General features: G+C 37.0%; 1 protein-coding gene and 1 long non-coding RNA gene across 5 annotated transcripts; one reads left to right on the forward strand and one right to left on the reverse strand.

Moving 5' to 3' along the window:
- Nucleotides 1-627: 627 nt before the first annotated feature.
- Nucleotides 628-12,534, forward strand: LOC127789836 (protein ROS1A-like). 4 transcript variants are annotated; one of them, XM_052318851.1, is made up of 20 exons: nt 647-795; nt 863-936; nt 1,155-1,813; nt 3,196-5,217; nt 6,592-6,682; nt 6,766-8,146; nt 8,240-8,319; nt 8,472-8,556; nt 8,654-8,745; nt 8,837-8,905; nt 9,029-9,065; nt 9,175-9,257; nt 9,796-10,263; nt 10,859-10,895; nt 10,986-11,043; nt 11,331-11,470; nt 11,559-11,624; nt 11,721-11,835; nt 11,915-11,953; nt 12,218-12,534. In XM_052318851.1, exons 3-20 carry the CDS (start codon nt 1,243-1,245, stop codon nt 12,340-12,342), a joined length of 5,559 nt encoding a protein of 1,852 aa, XP_052174811.1. In that variant the 5' UTR covers nt 647-795; nt 863-936; nt 1,155-1,242; the 3' UTR covers nt 12,343-12,534. The 4 variants fall into 4 exon arrangements, 3 of the variants coding, with proteins under 3 accessions (XP_052174810.1, XP_052174811.1, XP_052174812.1); XM_052318852.1 differs by having other exon boundaries at nt 668-757; XM_052318850.1 differs by lacking the exon at nt 863-936 and having other exon boundaries at nt 628-795.
- LOC127789838 (uncharacterized) lies at nt 1,331-14,244 on the reverse strand. Its single transcript, XR_008020670.1, has 3 exons — nt 14,118-14,244; nt 13,387-13,474; nt 1,331-1,878 (listed from the first exon to the last, which is right to left on the reverse strand). It is a non-coding gene; the product is annotated as an uncharacterized LOC127789838 (long non-coding RNA).
- Nucleotides 14,245-15,327: the final 1,083 nt, after the last annotated feature.

The following is a 15,327-nucleotide window of genomic DNA, read 5'->3' on the forward strand; positions in this document are numbered from 1 at the left end:
TATTAATATTATATTATATTTATTAATATTTTATTTTATTATATAATTATATAATAAATATAAATATGTTATTATTAATTATTTTAATAAATTATAAATAAAATAAAAAATATTTTAAATTTTATTAAATTTTAAAATATATTATTAAATATAATTAACTTGTAATATCACGTCAACGTCACGACAGTTAATACAGTTAGATTGAATATTTTTTTTCCTCCCCCAACCCGCAAATAGAAAAGTGTGCACCACAGTATCTGTGAGCCAAATCGGTGGACCGGTAACCACGTCTAGATGACGTCGAGATGATTAACGGAGTTCTTAACAGCGTCAACAAGCCTATAATGGTCAATTCTCGGGCCTCACACGCACCATGCGTCAGGACTCGTTCGCCACGTGAGCTCCCTGGGCCATATTTCAGTCACGTGTTGGGGTCTTGCTTAGACGCCTAGCACACCGCTTTCATTGTTGCTCTTGCAATTTACCAATATACCCCCCTACCCAGACTTATTAATCAACTCGACTTAACCTTTATCAGTATCTTACACGTCATTTAAAAGCAATAGTTATTAGTTAATAATGTATTAAATGGTTTTTTTTGTCACTTATTTTACGGGGTGGTTTACCGGGAAAGTATGTTAACAATTTTCTCCCGAGTCTTTCTGTTTGGTTTCTTCCCTATCTTCTCTCTCTCTCTCTCTCTCTCTCTCTCTCTCTAAAGAATAAAAGACTACTTTCTGTTTCGCTTGGCCGCCTGGTAAGTGTACCAGATCTCCGGCAATGACTCGGTTTCAGGTAAATCTTATCCATAGCTCTACCAAATTTACATTTTATTCATGGCTTCTGTTTTGAAAACACGCAGATGCCGGAATACACATCTTGGTAGTGGAATAAAGTGAAACGGAACTAATCTTTGAGGAGATCACAGATTCTGTGGTGATTTTCTAGCAAATTTGAGTAATTTGTTCAAAGTGATGGGTGTTTTTGTTTGATTTGTGATGTTGGGTTTCACTGATCTTGTTGTGTGAATCTGTGCCCATATTTCTCTAATTTCTTATTTTCTTTGGGGAAAGGTAGTAGTCTCGTGATGGGGGAAAATAGTGAAGAAAGTTGGAAGAATTTCTGAAATTTGTTGTGTAATCTATGGTATGCAGATGAAGAGAGGAACTTGCTGAGCAACTTGAAGAAAGGGAAAGAGGGAAATTCGATTGGTAGGTACCTACCTGATTTACGGCCTTGGAAATGGATATGAGAAGAGAAACCTCGGTTCCAGATACGAAAGAGTTCCAGACTCACGACCTTTGGGTTCCAACGACTCCAGTGAAGAATATTCCACCAGAAAAGCAGCCGATCTGTGAGGAAAAACAAGAAAATCAGCCGGGCCAAGCAAATTGTTTTGTGCCGGATGGATTTTCAACTGGGCTTCAAAAGGAAACTCAAGCTTATGGGAGAACAGTAGCATCTTCTGGTTCAGTAAATACCGTTGATTTGAACAAGGCTAGTGCTGCGAAATCCAGAGCTTCCGCTGATTTCTCCAAGTTTAGTGAGCTCGTCATGGATTCTGAAAGGTTCCCAAGGGGACATTTTACCAGTCTTATGGCTCTTGCAGATGCAGCTGGCCCGACAGTTTCTTTAGATGGTACTAGGCAAGGAGATGTTAATGGAGCAGGCAGTCCATTCATGTCCTTTTTCAGGCCTCAATTTGAAAGTAATCAATACGAGAGCGACTCCACGGCTTGCATTGCTGGCCAGCAAAGCTCACTTGGGTCAAACTCATGGAGCAACAGCAGTTGTGCGCCAGATGCCCCCTTATGTGAGTGTCACTACCCTCACCCCTGCTCCGCGTTCAGTTCATGTTAATTGGAGCTGTGCTTTCACCTGCATTTAGTGAAGAAAGAAAACAAACAGATAATTCAAATGACTATAAACAAAGATCAAGGCAAGGCGCAGTTTCATTAGTGTCAAGCCGTCAAATGCCGATGTGTTTGGTGTTTGCCAAACAAAAATAGGTTCCTGACACATGCTTTGCTCTGAGCACTGGAACTGGCAAGAAGAGGCCATTCCCGTAGCCCCAAGTCTGGGGAATTATAGGGACGGGATTTGGATATTTAATCCCATAGGCCCCATTAGTCCCCAATTTTCCGTGCCTCTTTTGGTCCAAATGTATAGTCCAGGCCTAATGGCCAATCCTCCAAAAGTGGAAAATTAGCTTAACCCATTAGTTATGGCATTGTCTATCCACCCCTTATAGACAATCCCTAGTTATTGTATAAGTTCTGATTTTTCTTTTTTCTAATCCTATGGCATATCCATATAGGTATTACTAATCCCAAAATCTCGTTAGCAAACCAACATAGCTTAACTGTAAAAAAGCAATGAGCATAAGACAGGAATTAGAGAACATAGACAGCTCTTTCTGCATGGCACCTAAGTTGAGGGCAGGAGCATACAAGAAAAGAACAATGCCCCAGTGCATCAATCTTCTACAATTTGTTTTATCAATCATTATATTTCAGAATACAGCCCAGCTCTCCTTTCATTCTGACCTATTCTTTGATCTGGCCCTTGAATCTCAAACTGGCATGAACGTAGTGTCATGACCCTGGGGGTTATTTTGTAATCTTTACCTCTACTAAACTGTTGGGGGGAAGTTAGGAGGCAGGGGAGGCTGTTGTAACAGCCTCAAGAGACAGTTAGGAGGATTAGAAGAACCATTGTATAGTTAGAGGTCTTATTAATAAGGAGACCTACGGCACATGGGGGTTTACCAATTAATTGATGAATAAATCATTCTCTCTTGACCTTTCTATTCTCTCTATTCTAATTCACTTTTCCCTCTCTTTCTCGATCGGAACTACTGAATTGCCAAGTCCTAATTCAAGGACTTGACAAGTAGCACAAATGAGAGAAGGATTTAGGAGCAAGGTGAAGCTAGTGTGTCCTCAACCTCTGTAAATAGCACACCACAGATGCCCTTTTGATTGGTTCCTCACCCACTGCCAACATTTTCCTGAAAGATATTTTTTCAGCATCTTACTAATTCACCAACCGCTAGATAACAATAGAAAATCTTTGTTCTTCAGATAACATATTCAAATACATACACAAGGCATATTCCCATTTCAAAACATTACTTAAAATTCTGTTGATATTTTTTTTCCTGAAACTGATGAATTTAACACCTGTATACTGCAGATGGAATTCACATGCCTTTCCAATCCACCAATCATCTCAGCTCACAACTTAGGGAATCAGATGCACTTTCAAGCCGGAATATCTCAGTTGCATCTACAGATGCACTATCAAGGAGTAATATCTCTCAGTTTGCACCCTTGACATCAACAGATGCAATCTCAGTTGCATCAGCAGATGCACTCTCAAGCGGGAATATCTCCCAGTTTGCACCCTTGACATCAGATCAGTCCAAGAAAGCAGAAAACAAGCAGGTTCACAATATGCACTACATACATGTGGATGGAAAAACATGCCAGGAAACTATTAACCAGGGAAATGAAGTCTCCATGAGGGTTGAAGTTATTGATCTTTATCATGATAAACAGAAAACACCACTAGATGATTTGTCAAGCGCTGCTTTTTCAATGCAATTGCACGAGAATCACAACCCTGACAAGGGAGGCAACCCTGGCATTGACGTGAAAACACCACAGCAAAAGCCAAGAAGGAGAAAGCACAGGCCAAAAGTGGTTACAGAAGGCAAGCCAAAAAGGACTCGGAAGCCAAAGACCGCAAATCCTTCACTCCCCAAGGATAACCAAACAGGTAAGAGGAAGTATGTCCGGAAAAATGGACTTAACAAGATCCAAGAAACATCACCAACAGAAGGAATTTGCTCAGGTAGTGATCTGAAAGTACCACTTGGAACAAAAACATGCCGGAGAAAATTGAAGTTTGAAGGACAAGAAAGGGAAGAAACTTCATGTAAGGCAAGGCCAAATGAGAATGCAGAAGCACAAGCTCAAAACTTTTATACAAGGGGTGACTCACAGTCAACTGTGCAGCTTGACCAAAGGATGGAGGCTGCAAATGAAAAGACACAAATGGGTATTGCTCACAGCCATGCAAGTTCCATAAACAAAGTGGTTGAAGATTGCATATCAATATCTGAAAAGCAATCTCAGAGCTATCTGACCCCTTCCAACACTGATCCACTGCAGCAAAAATCAATGGCTTCTGCCGAAAGCGAAGGTACAAGAGGAAAATGCAAGATAGTTTTCTCTGATGAAACACATGACAAACAAGGAACCAATGTACAAATGGTGATCAATAGTGAAAACCAACCAGCACCAAGTCCAAATGATTCTAACAGCAGCAGCAGTGCACAACAAGAAAGGACACTAAAGAGGGTACATTCATGCACCATTGATGAAGCAGAACTCAGCCGCACAAACATTATGGGATGTCAATGCAATTCTTTGCAAGAATACCATAAAATGTTTCCAGCAAACGTGTATGACAACGCAACTCCAGGCATTAATTTTCCCTCAATTCACAAGAAAAAGAGAACCGGGAAAGAGCAGTTTTCAACTACATCAAGCCCATTGTCTATCAGGACAGCTGCAGAAATTAGCATGACAGGAACTACATCAAGCCCTTTGAACAATGCATATGCAGGTCCTTATATATCAGGAACCAATTGTGCAGTTTTGGCTGCTCAGTCTAACACTAGCTGCACCTCAACCAAAACTGCATCACTTGTGGAAGCTCACGATAAACAGCAACTGTATGAGTGTAAACTGGCTTTTGAGCAAAAAGGAAGGATGATAAAGAAGAGATCAAAGGCCTCTACTCATCACCCAGATGCAACAAAGGATGGCATTCCCGCAGTTGATGTGATTACTGACTTTTTAAAGACCCTAGACATCAGTCTGGAAAACAACCAAGTGACATATCAACATCAGTGTGAACTTTTTCCTTATGGTTTAACATATGAAGAGCAGAATGCACTTGTTCTTTATCAAAGAGGTGGACCTGTTGTGCCTTTCCAAAATTCATTTCATCCAATCAAGAAACGCCAACTTCGTCCGAAAGTTGACCTTGATGGTGAGACAGACAGAGTATGGAAGCTTCTATTGGAAAATATTAACAGTGAAGGTATTGATGGGACAGATGAGGAGAAAGCAAAATGGTGGGAAGAAGAACGAAGAGTGTTCCAAGGACGGGCAGACTCATTTATTGCACGCATGCATCTTGTCCAAGGTATTTAATAGACTCACCATTCAAATGTCTGCAGATAATTTATTCTTTAATATTTAACAGTAGCAAACTAATGCCTCAGTAGTTAAACACACACATATATATACATATATATATAAATAGAGAGAGAGACTGCTCAGACACCGAAAGAGGTACAAACTATTAGGAACATGCACATGGACACAAACAGGGGAACCTTTCACATAATGGGTACGTTGAAAAACAGCCCAAGTCTTTCAATAGGCCAAAAAAGAAAGAAATCAAAGTGTCATAAAAGAAGATTCATGAATAATGAAATTGTTTCAGTACTAGTAGCATTATAGGCATAGCACGGCATTCCTGAACTTGCTGATAAAGAGACCTGTTATAGGAAAATCTATTCACAACCACATTACTTATAAGCCAAGACTGACTCTTAATCCACAAACCTTTGGTTTCTTGAAGAGTTAAGATGATACTGCATCAAAAACTTATTGCAGCTTGTTTATTTATTTATTTTTTTTACTTAAAAGATATTTAGAGAATGTAAAGACAGATGTGGAGCCATACAAGGGAAGATAAATTAGAAGTTAAGTTATTTGTAATAAAGTAATAAGGTGGAGTAGCTCCTATCAAAGATAGGATGCATGAGACACAATTAAGACGGTTCAATCATGTGAGAAGAAAACCAATAGAGGATCCTTTGAAAAGAATGGATGGATTGGAAAAGTATTTAACAGAAAATGTATGATATGAGCTATAAAGGTCTTACAGAAAAAAAGATTATAGAAAGAAATTATTGACGAGCTATAATTTATGTAGCTAACCCCACACAATAGGATTAAGGCTTGACATATTGTTTACAAAAATCTATAGAAGAATAAGAATGGTGAAGTGGACAGCTAGAATAGCCAAAAAAGTTCAAACAAGTTCAAACACTGAATAAATTATATTCTAAATAGAAGCCATTTAGCTTATTATAGATAGATTACTTTGGCAAATAGTGCTAAAGGAAACTAAAGATGTAAACCAATTTCAAGTTTATAGGAACAGAAGAGCAAAAACAGCTAAATGCAATGCAAAAACTCAAGCTATCCCGAGCTTGTAAGCAATTCTATTAAAAAGTTTATGTCTAGACAAACTAACCCCAAACAAAAAGAAGGTTTTGCAAATATCTTCTTAAGAAATCCTACCAAACAAAGAAAGTGCCCAGAAGACACTCCATACATCCAACAATACTTCAGGCCATCCTGTTACTTCTCAAACACCTATGGAATAGAAATATGAGGTCCATTCAACAAATTTTGCTAGATGTTATTGCTTTCACATTGCAATGTCGTGTTATTGTTCACAGTGCAATGTCATTTTATTATTTTCACAGTGCAATGTCATTCACAGGAGATAGACGCTTCTCCCCATGGAAAGGATCAGTTGTGGACTCGGTTGTGGGAGTTTTCCTTACTCAAAACGTATCAGACCATCTTTCTAGGTCAAAGGAACCTCCTAACTCAATGTGGTATTTAAAACCTGTTGTCAAGGCAAACCTATTCATTCTACTACATTTTTTTGCAGTTCTGCCTTCATGTCTCTTGCAGCACACTATCCCCTCAAACAGAAGCACAATGAGAGGCCATACTTTGAAGACACGAGTATATTGGTCGAAGAACCAGGAATGTGCGCAGTTTATCCAGAGGATACCATCAGATGGCATGAAGAGAAGTCAAATCTGCAAGCCTGGGACATGAATTCTATGACACTTCATGGCATAGATTTAAATGTAGAGAAAGAAGTTGTTAACAGCAGTGAATTGATTGCATGCAGCAGTGATGGTGTGAAGCCAATAGATAAGTCAGAATGTAAATGCTCAGATATATCTGAAGATGGTATAGGTATATCTCATAATTCAACAGCAAACAGAGATGTCATGCACCTCCAAGAAGCAGTGGCAAGTTCGATTGGAGATAAAAGAGAAATGGATGATGTATTCTCCTCTCAGAATTCTGTTGGTTCTTGTCAGAACTCCATGGATTCATCAATAGCTCAAACATCTGAGAAAGTAGGATCATACTTGCAGGACAATGCAGAAGAAGATCCAGCAATCAGTTCAAATTCCATCGGTCTTGTCGGCTCTTCATTTGTGGATATATTACCAAGGACAGAGACCACTTGTGGAATTCACAATCACAAGAATGGAAATGAATCATCCTATAGAGAAACAAGGCAGACCAACATGAATGGTTCAGAATGTGATACACAAAAAGAAAACAAGCACATATCAGATTATCCTAAAACCTCCCTGAGGCCTGTTATAGCTTCCAGTAATTACCATTCAGAAATGATCCCCGACTCAGGAGTGCAGGAAGTTGAATCCATTGAAACATTGCAAGATAACACCTCATTATCTAATACTTCCATGCACAAAGAAAATTGCACTAGCGAACAAAGCGGAGTAACAGCAGAATATTTAAGCCAGGCTATGGAAGAAAACATCATGACTGCAAGTTTCCAAAAACAGAAATATTCCAGCAAAAACAATCATGCACACAACAGCCTTCAAGACCAAAACTGTGGAATCCAGCAAGTTCTTGAGGTCCCAAACCTTTCAAGGAACACGTTGGATGTCACAGAGAGCACCAGTGAAATCAATAACCCACAGATCAGTGACCATAAGGCAGTAGAGTCAAGTTTGAAGAACCAGGACTATCTTCCCAGTAAGAACATAAATGGGAGTTCTGATGCTCCAGAAGTGAAGCGGAGAAGGGTTGGGAAGCCAAAAGAGAAAGTGGACTGGGATAGCTTAAGACAGAAAGCACAAACCAGAGGTAAAAGGGAAAGAACAGTCAATACAATGGATTCATTAAACTGGGAAGCAGTGAGGTGTGCAGATGTTAGTGAGGTTGCTAACACCATCAAAGATAGGGGAATGAATAACGTGCTAGCAGGGCGAATTAAGGTGTGTTTGCATACCATAAACATTTCATCACTTTGATTACTTGAACTGTGGATTGCTTGCCTATGTTTATAACTCTTATTGTTTAAAATGCAGGATTTCCTGAACCGACTGGTTAGAGAACATGGAAGCATTGATCTTGAATGGTTAAGAGATGTTCCACCTGATGAAGCAAAGTAAGCCAGCAGATTTTCAGAGCAGATTTTCAGATCATTTTTGTATACGTCCAGGAACAAATCTGAAGTACCTCATGGCCAAAACAGTTTCAGAATCCCATAGAATGAAAAGAATAAACAACAAAGAGCTTACAGAGATTTTATATTTGCAGAGAATATCTATTGAGCATAAGAGGATTGGGCTTGAAAAGCGTGGAGTGCGTGCGGCTTTTGACACTTCACCATCTTGCTTTTCCAGTAAGTTCATAAGTTAAATTATAACTGCAGAAAATATTGCAAACAAGATGGACAAAATCTTCACTCAAACAGTTTGTGCTTGTAAATCTTAAATAAGGTTGACACAAATGTTGGGCGTATAGCTGTCAGACTAGGATGGGTACCCCTTCAGCCTCTGCCAGAATCACTTCAGTTGCATCTTTTAGAACTGTAAGGGTTAAATTCCTACTGGTTTGTGTCTACTTAAACACACACAACGTGCACACAGACAAATGAAGCTAATCTTGTTATTCCTCTATAGGTACCCAGTGTTGGAATCAATTCAGAAATACCTCTGGCCACGTCTCTGCAAGCTTGATCAAAGAACACTGTAATAGTTTTATTGTTTATATATCCCCTAATTCACATATACATACATTTCATGCATATCACAACAAGAAAGCTAAATGAAACTTGCAATGGCATTCACTTGATAAACTGCTATTTATCACAGATACGAGCTGCATTACCAAATGATTACTTTTGGAAAGGTATGTATTTACTTGAAATATAGATTGATTTCCCCTGAAATGATGATTATTTAAAAAAAAAAAAAGAAGAAGAAAGAAAGAAAGCTTACAGGCATTCATTTCAATGTAGGTTTTTTGTACAAAAAGCAAGCCTAATTGCAACGCATGCCCAATGAGAGGAGAATGCCGACATTTTGCAAGTGCATTTGCAAGGTTTGTCCATCATCTAGGGATTCTCTTCTCCTAAACCACCACAAACCAATTATCTGCACATCTAGCTAGAGATTTCTACATGTGGATTGAGTTGAGGGAACCACTTCTATAGTCAGATAAATTTAGAATCCTCTTTTCAACAATCCGTCAGAAGGACGTGGGAGGTGAAAAATCATAACTAGGAGAATGATAGTCATCCAAAATACTATTGTAAAGGGTGAAAAATACTAATCAAAGGCACATGCATTTGTAAAAACACACTTTTGTGTTTTTTTTTCCTGCTATATTATTCAAATAGTAAAAGATGCACGACAAAAGCAACTTTATCCGTATAGATTTTATTTATTTGGAATTTATATCAGCTTTGATCTAAAGACAGTTGATTTATTTGGCAACTTTCAAGAAGTCACAACTTTGTTCTATTTATGTTGGAATTCTTTCTGTCCGATGTTGCAATGATATCCAAAAACAAGCCTATTATATATACATTAAAGATATTCACTCACACGTGCTCACTGATGAACCATGTTGGATGCAGTGCCAGGCTTGCCCTCCCGGGGCCAGAAGAAAAAAGCATAGTAAGTGCTAGGGACAACAAAGCAGCTGGCCAAAGGCCAGTGGAGATTATCAAGTCATTGCAGCTGCCTTTACCTCTGACTAGTCAGCAAATGCAAGACCAACCTCAAATGATTAACTTTGAGCCCATTATTGAGGTGCCGTCAACACCAGAGCCTATTATTGAAGTGCCAGCAACACCAGAACCTGAACATTTACAAGTACCAGAACGGGACATTGAGGATGCATTTTGTGAAGATCCTGAGGAAATTCCAGTGATCAAACTCAATATTGAAGAGTTCACTCAAAATTTACAGAACTACATGCAACAGAATATGGAACTCCAGGAAGACAAAATGTCAAAGGCTTTAGTAGCTTTAACACCAGAAGCTGCTTCAATCCCTATGCCTAGACTTAAAAATGTGAGCCAGCTAAGAACAGAACACCAAGTGTAAGTAGACATTCCATATCTTCAAAACATGGTCAAGATCACAAAAGTCATGACCGGACCACTACCTCTTACAGTATAGAATAAGATTGCAACTGGATATAGCATAGTGGTCATGATCATGTAGATATATCCTATGAACAAAAGGAGCTGCTTCAATCCCTATGCCTAGACTTAAAAATGTGAGCCAGCTAAGAACAGAACACCAAGTGTAAGTAGACATTCCATATCTTCAAAACATGGTCAAGATCACAAAAGTCATGACCGGACCACTACCTCTTACAGTATAGAATAAGATTGCAACTGGATATAGCATAGTGGTCATGATCATGTAGATATATCCTATGAACAAAAGGAGAGGATCATAGATAATATGTAACCACCACCAGATGTAGAAATCAAAATCATTTCCAAAACTATATTCCAGACAGCCATAAGGAGAAAATCTGCTGGGAATAGATAGGGAAATGCTTTTGAGGACAATTCTTATTAATTCGCAAAAATATGCTTGTGAACTAAATGCTAGATATCTTTGTAGAAGGTAATACAATGTTGAACCCTTGCTAACATATACCCATTGTTTCTTCCTACTGTGCAGCTATGAGCTTCCAGACTCTCATCCTCTACTGAAACAGGTTGGTATACATCTACATTTCGAGAAATGTTTAATTTGACTCTTCCATCTAAATGTATATTCTAATTGTATAAACATGCTGAACTTACAGTTGGACAAACGAGAACCTGATGATCCATGTTCATACCTCCTTGCTATATGGACACCTGGTAAGTGCAAACAGCAACTAGGAATATAACTGTAAGGATGCTTAAAACATCAGAGGAACAGTTACACGGAAGGATTAGACATTATTGGTTCAGGGGCATGGATAATTGGTCAAATATCTCCATCACATATATAGCATTCTAAACAAATCACTAAACCGCTCTCCAATCTCATTCAGCCACTAGGCAAGGACATAGGCAATGAAACTTGAACATTCATTCGTGTTTAACCTTCTTTTGGGGGGTTTGTAATTGATTCTACTAAATCAAAATGTGTCCATGCGGGTCAGGTGAAACTGCAAATTCAATTCAAGCACCAGAAGGGAGGTGTAACTTCCAAGAATTGGGCAAACTATGTGATGAGAAGACATGCTTTTCTTGCAATAGCATTCGAGAAGCAAATTCCCAAACTGTTCGAGGGACCCTTCTGGTAACAATATGTTCTTCACTACTATTCAATGTGGCATTAACTAGTTACATCAAATATCTATCAGTTAGTTAATACACATTCTACACAGATACCATGTCGCACAGCTATGAGAGGGAGCTTCCCCCTGAATGGGACATATTTTCAAGTCAATGAGGTAAATTGAAACACCAATCATCAGCTAATAGAATGTGTTTCTTGCAAACACATGTTACAAAATTAGGCCATGGTAAAGAAGAATTGACCTATGCAGGTATTTGCTGACCATGAATCGAGCCTTCACCCAATAGATGTTCCTAGAGCTTGGATTTGGAATTTGACAAGACGCACAGTGTATTTTGGAACCTCCATACCAACAATATTTAAAGGTGCGTAGCCTTAAACGATGAATGGTGATTCATGACCTACACCCCGAGTGGCAAATTGACTGGTCTGTTTATTTAATAGGCCTATCAACAGAAAGCATTCAACACTGCTTTTGGAGAGGTATGTAAGAAACAAAAATTGTGTGTTTACTTCCTTTAATTTTTATAATAATTTTTCTTAAAACACACTGCAAAGCGACCAAAAAATACTCCGTGAAAGGCCGGATAATTCAGATTCACGGAATGGCATGGTAACAGCTCTTCTTGTAACCATCAATATGAGCAAGGATTGGAAAATCAAGTAGAAATTAAGGAAGTCCAAAGCAATAACTCTCTCCTTATTTACTACCATGCAAGACCTTGCTTTTTTTTTTTTTTCCTGCAGGTTTTGTCTGCGTAAGGGGATTCGACCAAAAGACAAGGGCACCCCGTCCTCTCATTGCAAGATTACACTTCCCAGCTAGCAAATTAACTAGGACGAAAAGCAAGACTGATCAGAAGCAAGAATGATGCACTAACTAGAGTTGATGTTGAAAGAGCTGTGCCGGACAAACATTTCATGGAATGACAAGAAGAGTGACTGTCGGTGGAAAGGACAAAGGATAACGGGCTAACTTGTAGTTTATGTATAATTAGCATGATTATAGCAATTTAACATGTGCTCAAAGTTGCAATTTTTAAATAATCCATAAAATTATGTCAGGGCATGCCTTTTGGTTGCTTTTTTTGTTCTGCCTTCCATGTTGTTCTTGGTGTCTGCCCCTATCTATTATGCAAATACAGGCCAAAAATAGAGACCAAAGATTTAGACCTAAAGAGGGAAACATGTCCTCGGGTAATTTTTTCACCGTGTGAAAAGTTAGACTCACCTAACAAAGACCATCTAATTGAGATATTCTTGTATATACTATTATATATAAAAAAAATATGTACTCCTTTTAATTTGTGTTTTTCAACTGAAAAGGTTAGCAGTTTATTTATAAAAGCTTATTATTTACTGATTAGAGGTTAATTACAATGAGATAGGTTATATTAAAAAAATATTATTAAAAAAATAAAAGCTATCAAGATAAAGTCTACCAAAATCATAGAAAAATTCTACTTAAAACTAGGAGAACTAAAATGGCTAGATAAATCCAATCAAATAAAATAGTAACATATCTATCTACCAAAAATAATAACAACAATGTAAGCCATAGATACATTGTCCCAGGGCAGAAAATAAATTTCAGTGACCGAATTTTCTACTCATGGAGATTGAAAAAAAAAAAAAAACATATTATTACAAAAATAGAAAGTTCGAAATAGGCTAACAAATTTTAATCAGTTAAAACTAATAAATCTAAACCATTTATATTTGTAATCAAATATATATTTCTTAATTGAGTTAAAACTAATAAATCTGTATCTTACCTTAGTCTTCAAGCAAGTTGGAGGATGAAGCCAAAAAACACATTTCAAACAAGTATATAAAGGAATCAAGACTTGGAACACTTTTAAGTATTGAACAAAGATAACAAAAAACATGCAACTGAACCTTCTTCTCTGTCTTACCTGCGTCTTCAAGCAAGTTGGAGGATGGAAATTGGCACTGGCCATATAGTGTGCACATTTCTAATCATATGCTTTTCAAAATAATAACCTGAATGAACCAAGCGAAAGAAAACATGAAAATGCTACCAGACAACCGTGACTAGTATCGGAATCAGGAAATCCACAAGCAATTAGTCAAAACTCGGGAGAGCAAGAAGCAATTAGTAGACTGGTGATAGAAGTAGCAATCCGGTGAAGGCAAAGACACCAGAAGTAAGTTAAAATTTATATGGTCAACAAGAACAATTTCTCCAAAAGCCTACCACGCAGTGACAAAGAAAACGATGATCAATCAAAATTGACTAGGTTTCAGAGCCATGTGACCTAAATAGAGACAATTGATCAAATTTTGTTTATATATTATCCGCAATGGATAAAATCATGCTTTATAGTCGATGATCCAGTGCATACAGTTCTTGAAACAAGTAAATCAACTTGGCCAAAAGGTTAAACAAACGAATCAGAGTTCTTCATCCTAACATTACGCAATTGACGAGATCCGACCGTTTACTGTCCTTGACGATCAAAATCAAGCTTAATAGTATCATGAAAAGAGAAAACACATACACCAAATGCTTCAAAATATCAAACAGACGCATTCGGGAAACGTACAGTGTACAGTTTTTGTGCATAATCTGCTCTATTTTCGAGTTCATGAATGCTATAGCGAGTGGATCGTATCGGAGACATACCTTTTAGAATCTGATCATTCGCTGAGAGAAATATCTAACTGATCGGTCGCAATGGCGAGGACATTGACGAGGCTGTTTGTTTGGGGTGCTTTGTTGGAGGGAACTTTTGCCGCCATGCTGCTTTGCGTACTTTTTCGTGATCGTTTAAAATGGCGCGCGCTTAGGTTGCCTTTTAATTGGGCTTGGGCCGTCTCATCATTTTGGATCGCAACCATCTGACGGGCAACATCCACCGATCAACGTTATACGCAAATAATCGAATATACATGTTTTTATGGATAATTTAAAAGGTAAATTTCGCTTAAATTCTATGGTTTAATATTTATATATATATATATATATATCAATTCCTACATTAAGAGCCCAAGTATGTTATCTTTAATGTTGGTTTTAAATTATAAAAAGTTAAAAAAAAAACTCATTAGAGTTTAAAATGTCAAAAGTAAAATCATTGAAATTCAATATAAATTCTTTAAATTAATAAAGGTGATCTCCAAAAAAATCAGGGAAATTATACTAATACTCCTGATATTAGATAAAATTCAAATGATATAATTTTTATTTTGAAATTTTATAATAACTTTTCTTGATGTTTAAAATTTCTATTTATCAATGCTTGTGCCATTAAACAAACCACATTTTTTTAAAATTCCAAAAAGACCCTCGTTTAGGCTATCTTATCTCTACGGTAATCTCTTTTTCTCTCTCCTCTTTTACACTATCTAATATCTTATACGAAAAATGAAAAAAATATAGAGATGCATAAAGGAACTTTAATTGAAGCCTCTTATATTCTTTAATGAAATTCTTTTTTTTTATATGAAATAAAATATAATTTATCATTAAATTTAACAGAATCTTAAACATTGATCATGAACCTATTACTGATATATTATTAGGAGTGATAATATGTCTAAATTTGTAAAATATTCGAAAAGGGTATCAAATTGAAAATATGATAGATTTATAGTTCAATTGTTAGAGTGAGGTATGATTGAATATGAATTGGGATGTATTTTTATAAAATAAAATAATATTAATTAAATAATGGTATACAAATTCTTAAATATATAATTTATGGCATAATATTTAATATATTCAAAATGTATTAAATAAAATTGTCTTGCAATTTAAAAAAATTATACAACAATATTAAGAAAAAATTATGATGATAATAAAATAAAATTTGAGATTAGATTTTAAATTATAG

This window comes from Diospyros lotus, chromosome 14 (genome assembly GCF_014633365.1).
Source record: "Diospyros lotus cultivar Yz01 chromosome 14, ASM1463336v1, whole genome shotgun sequence".
Lineage (NCBI taxonomy): Eukaryota > Viridiplantae > Streptophyta > Magnoliopsida > Ericales > Ebenaceae > Diospyros > Diospyros lotus.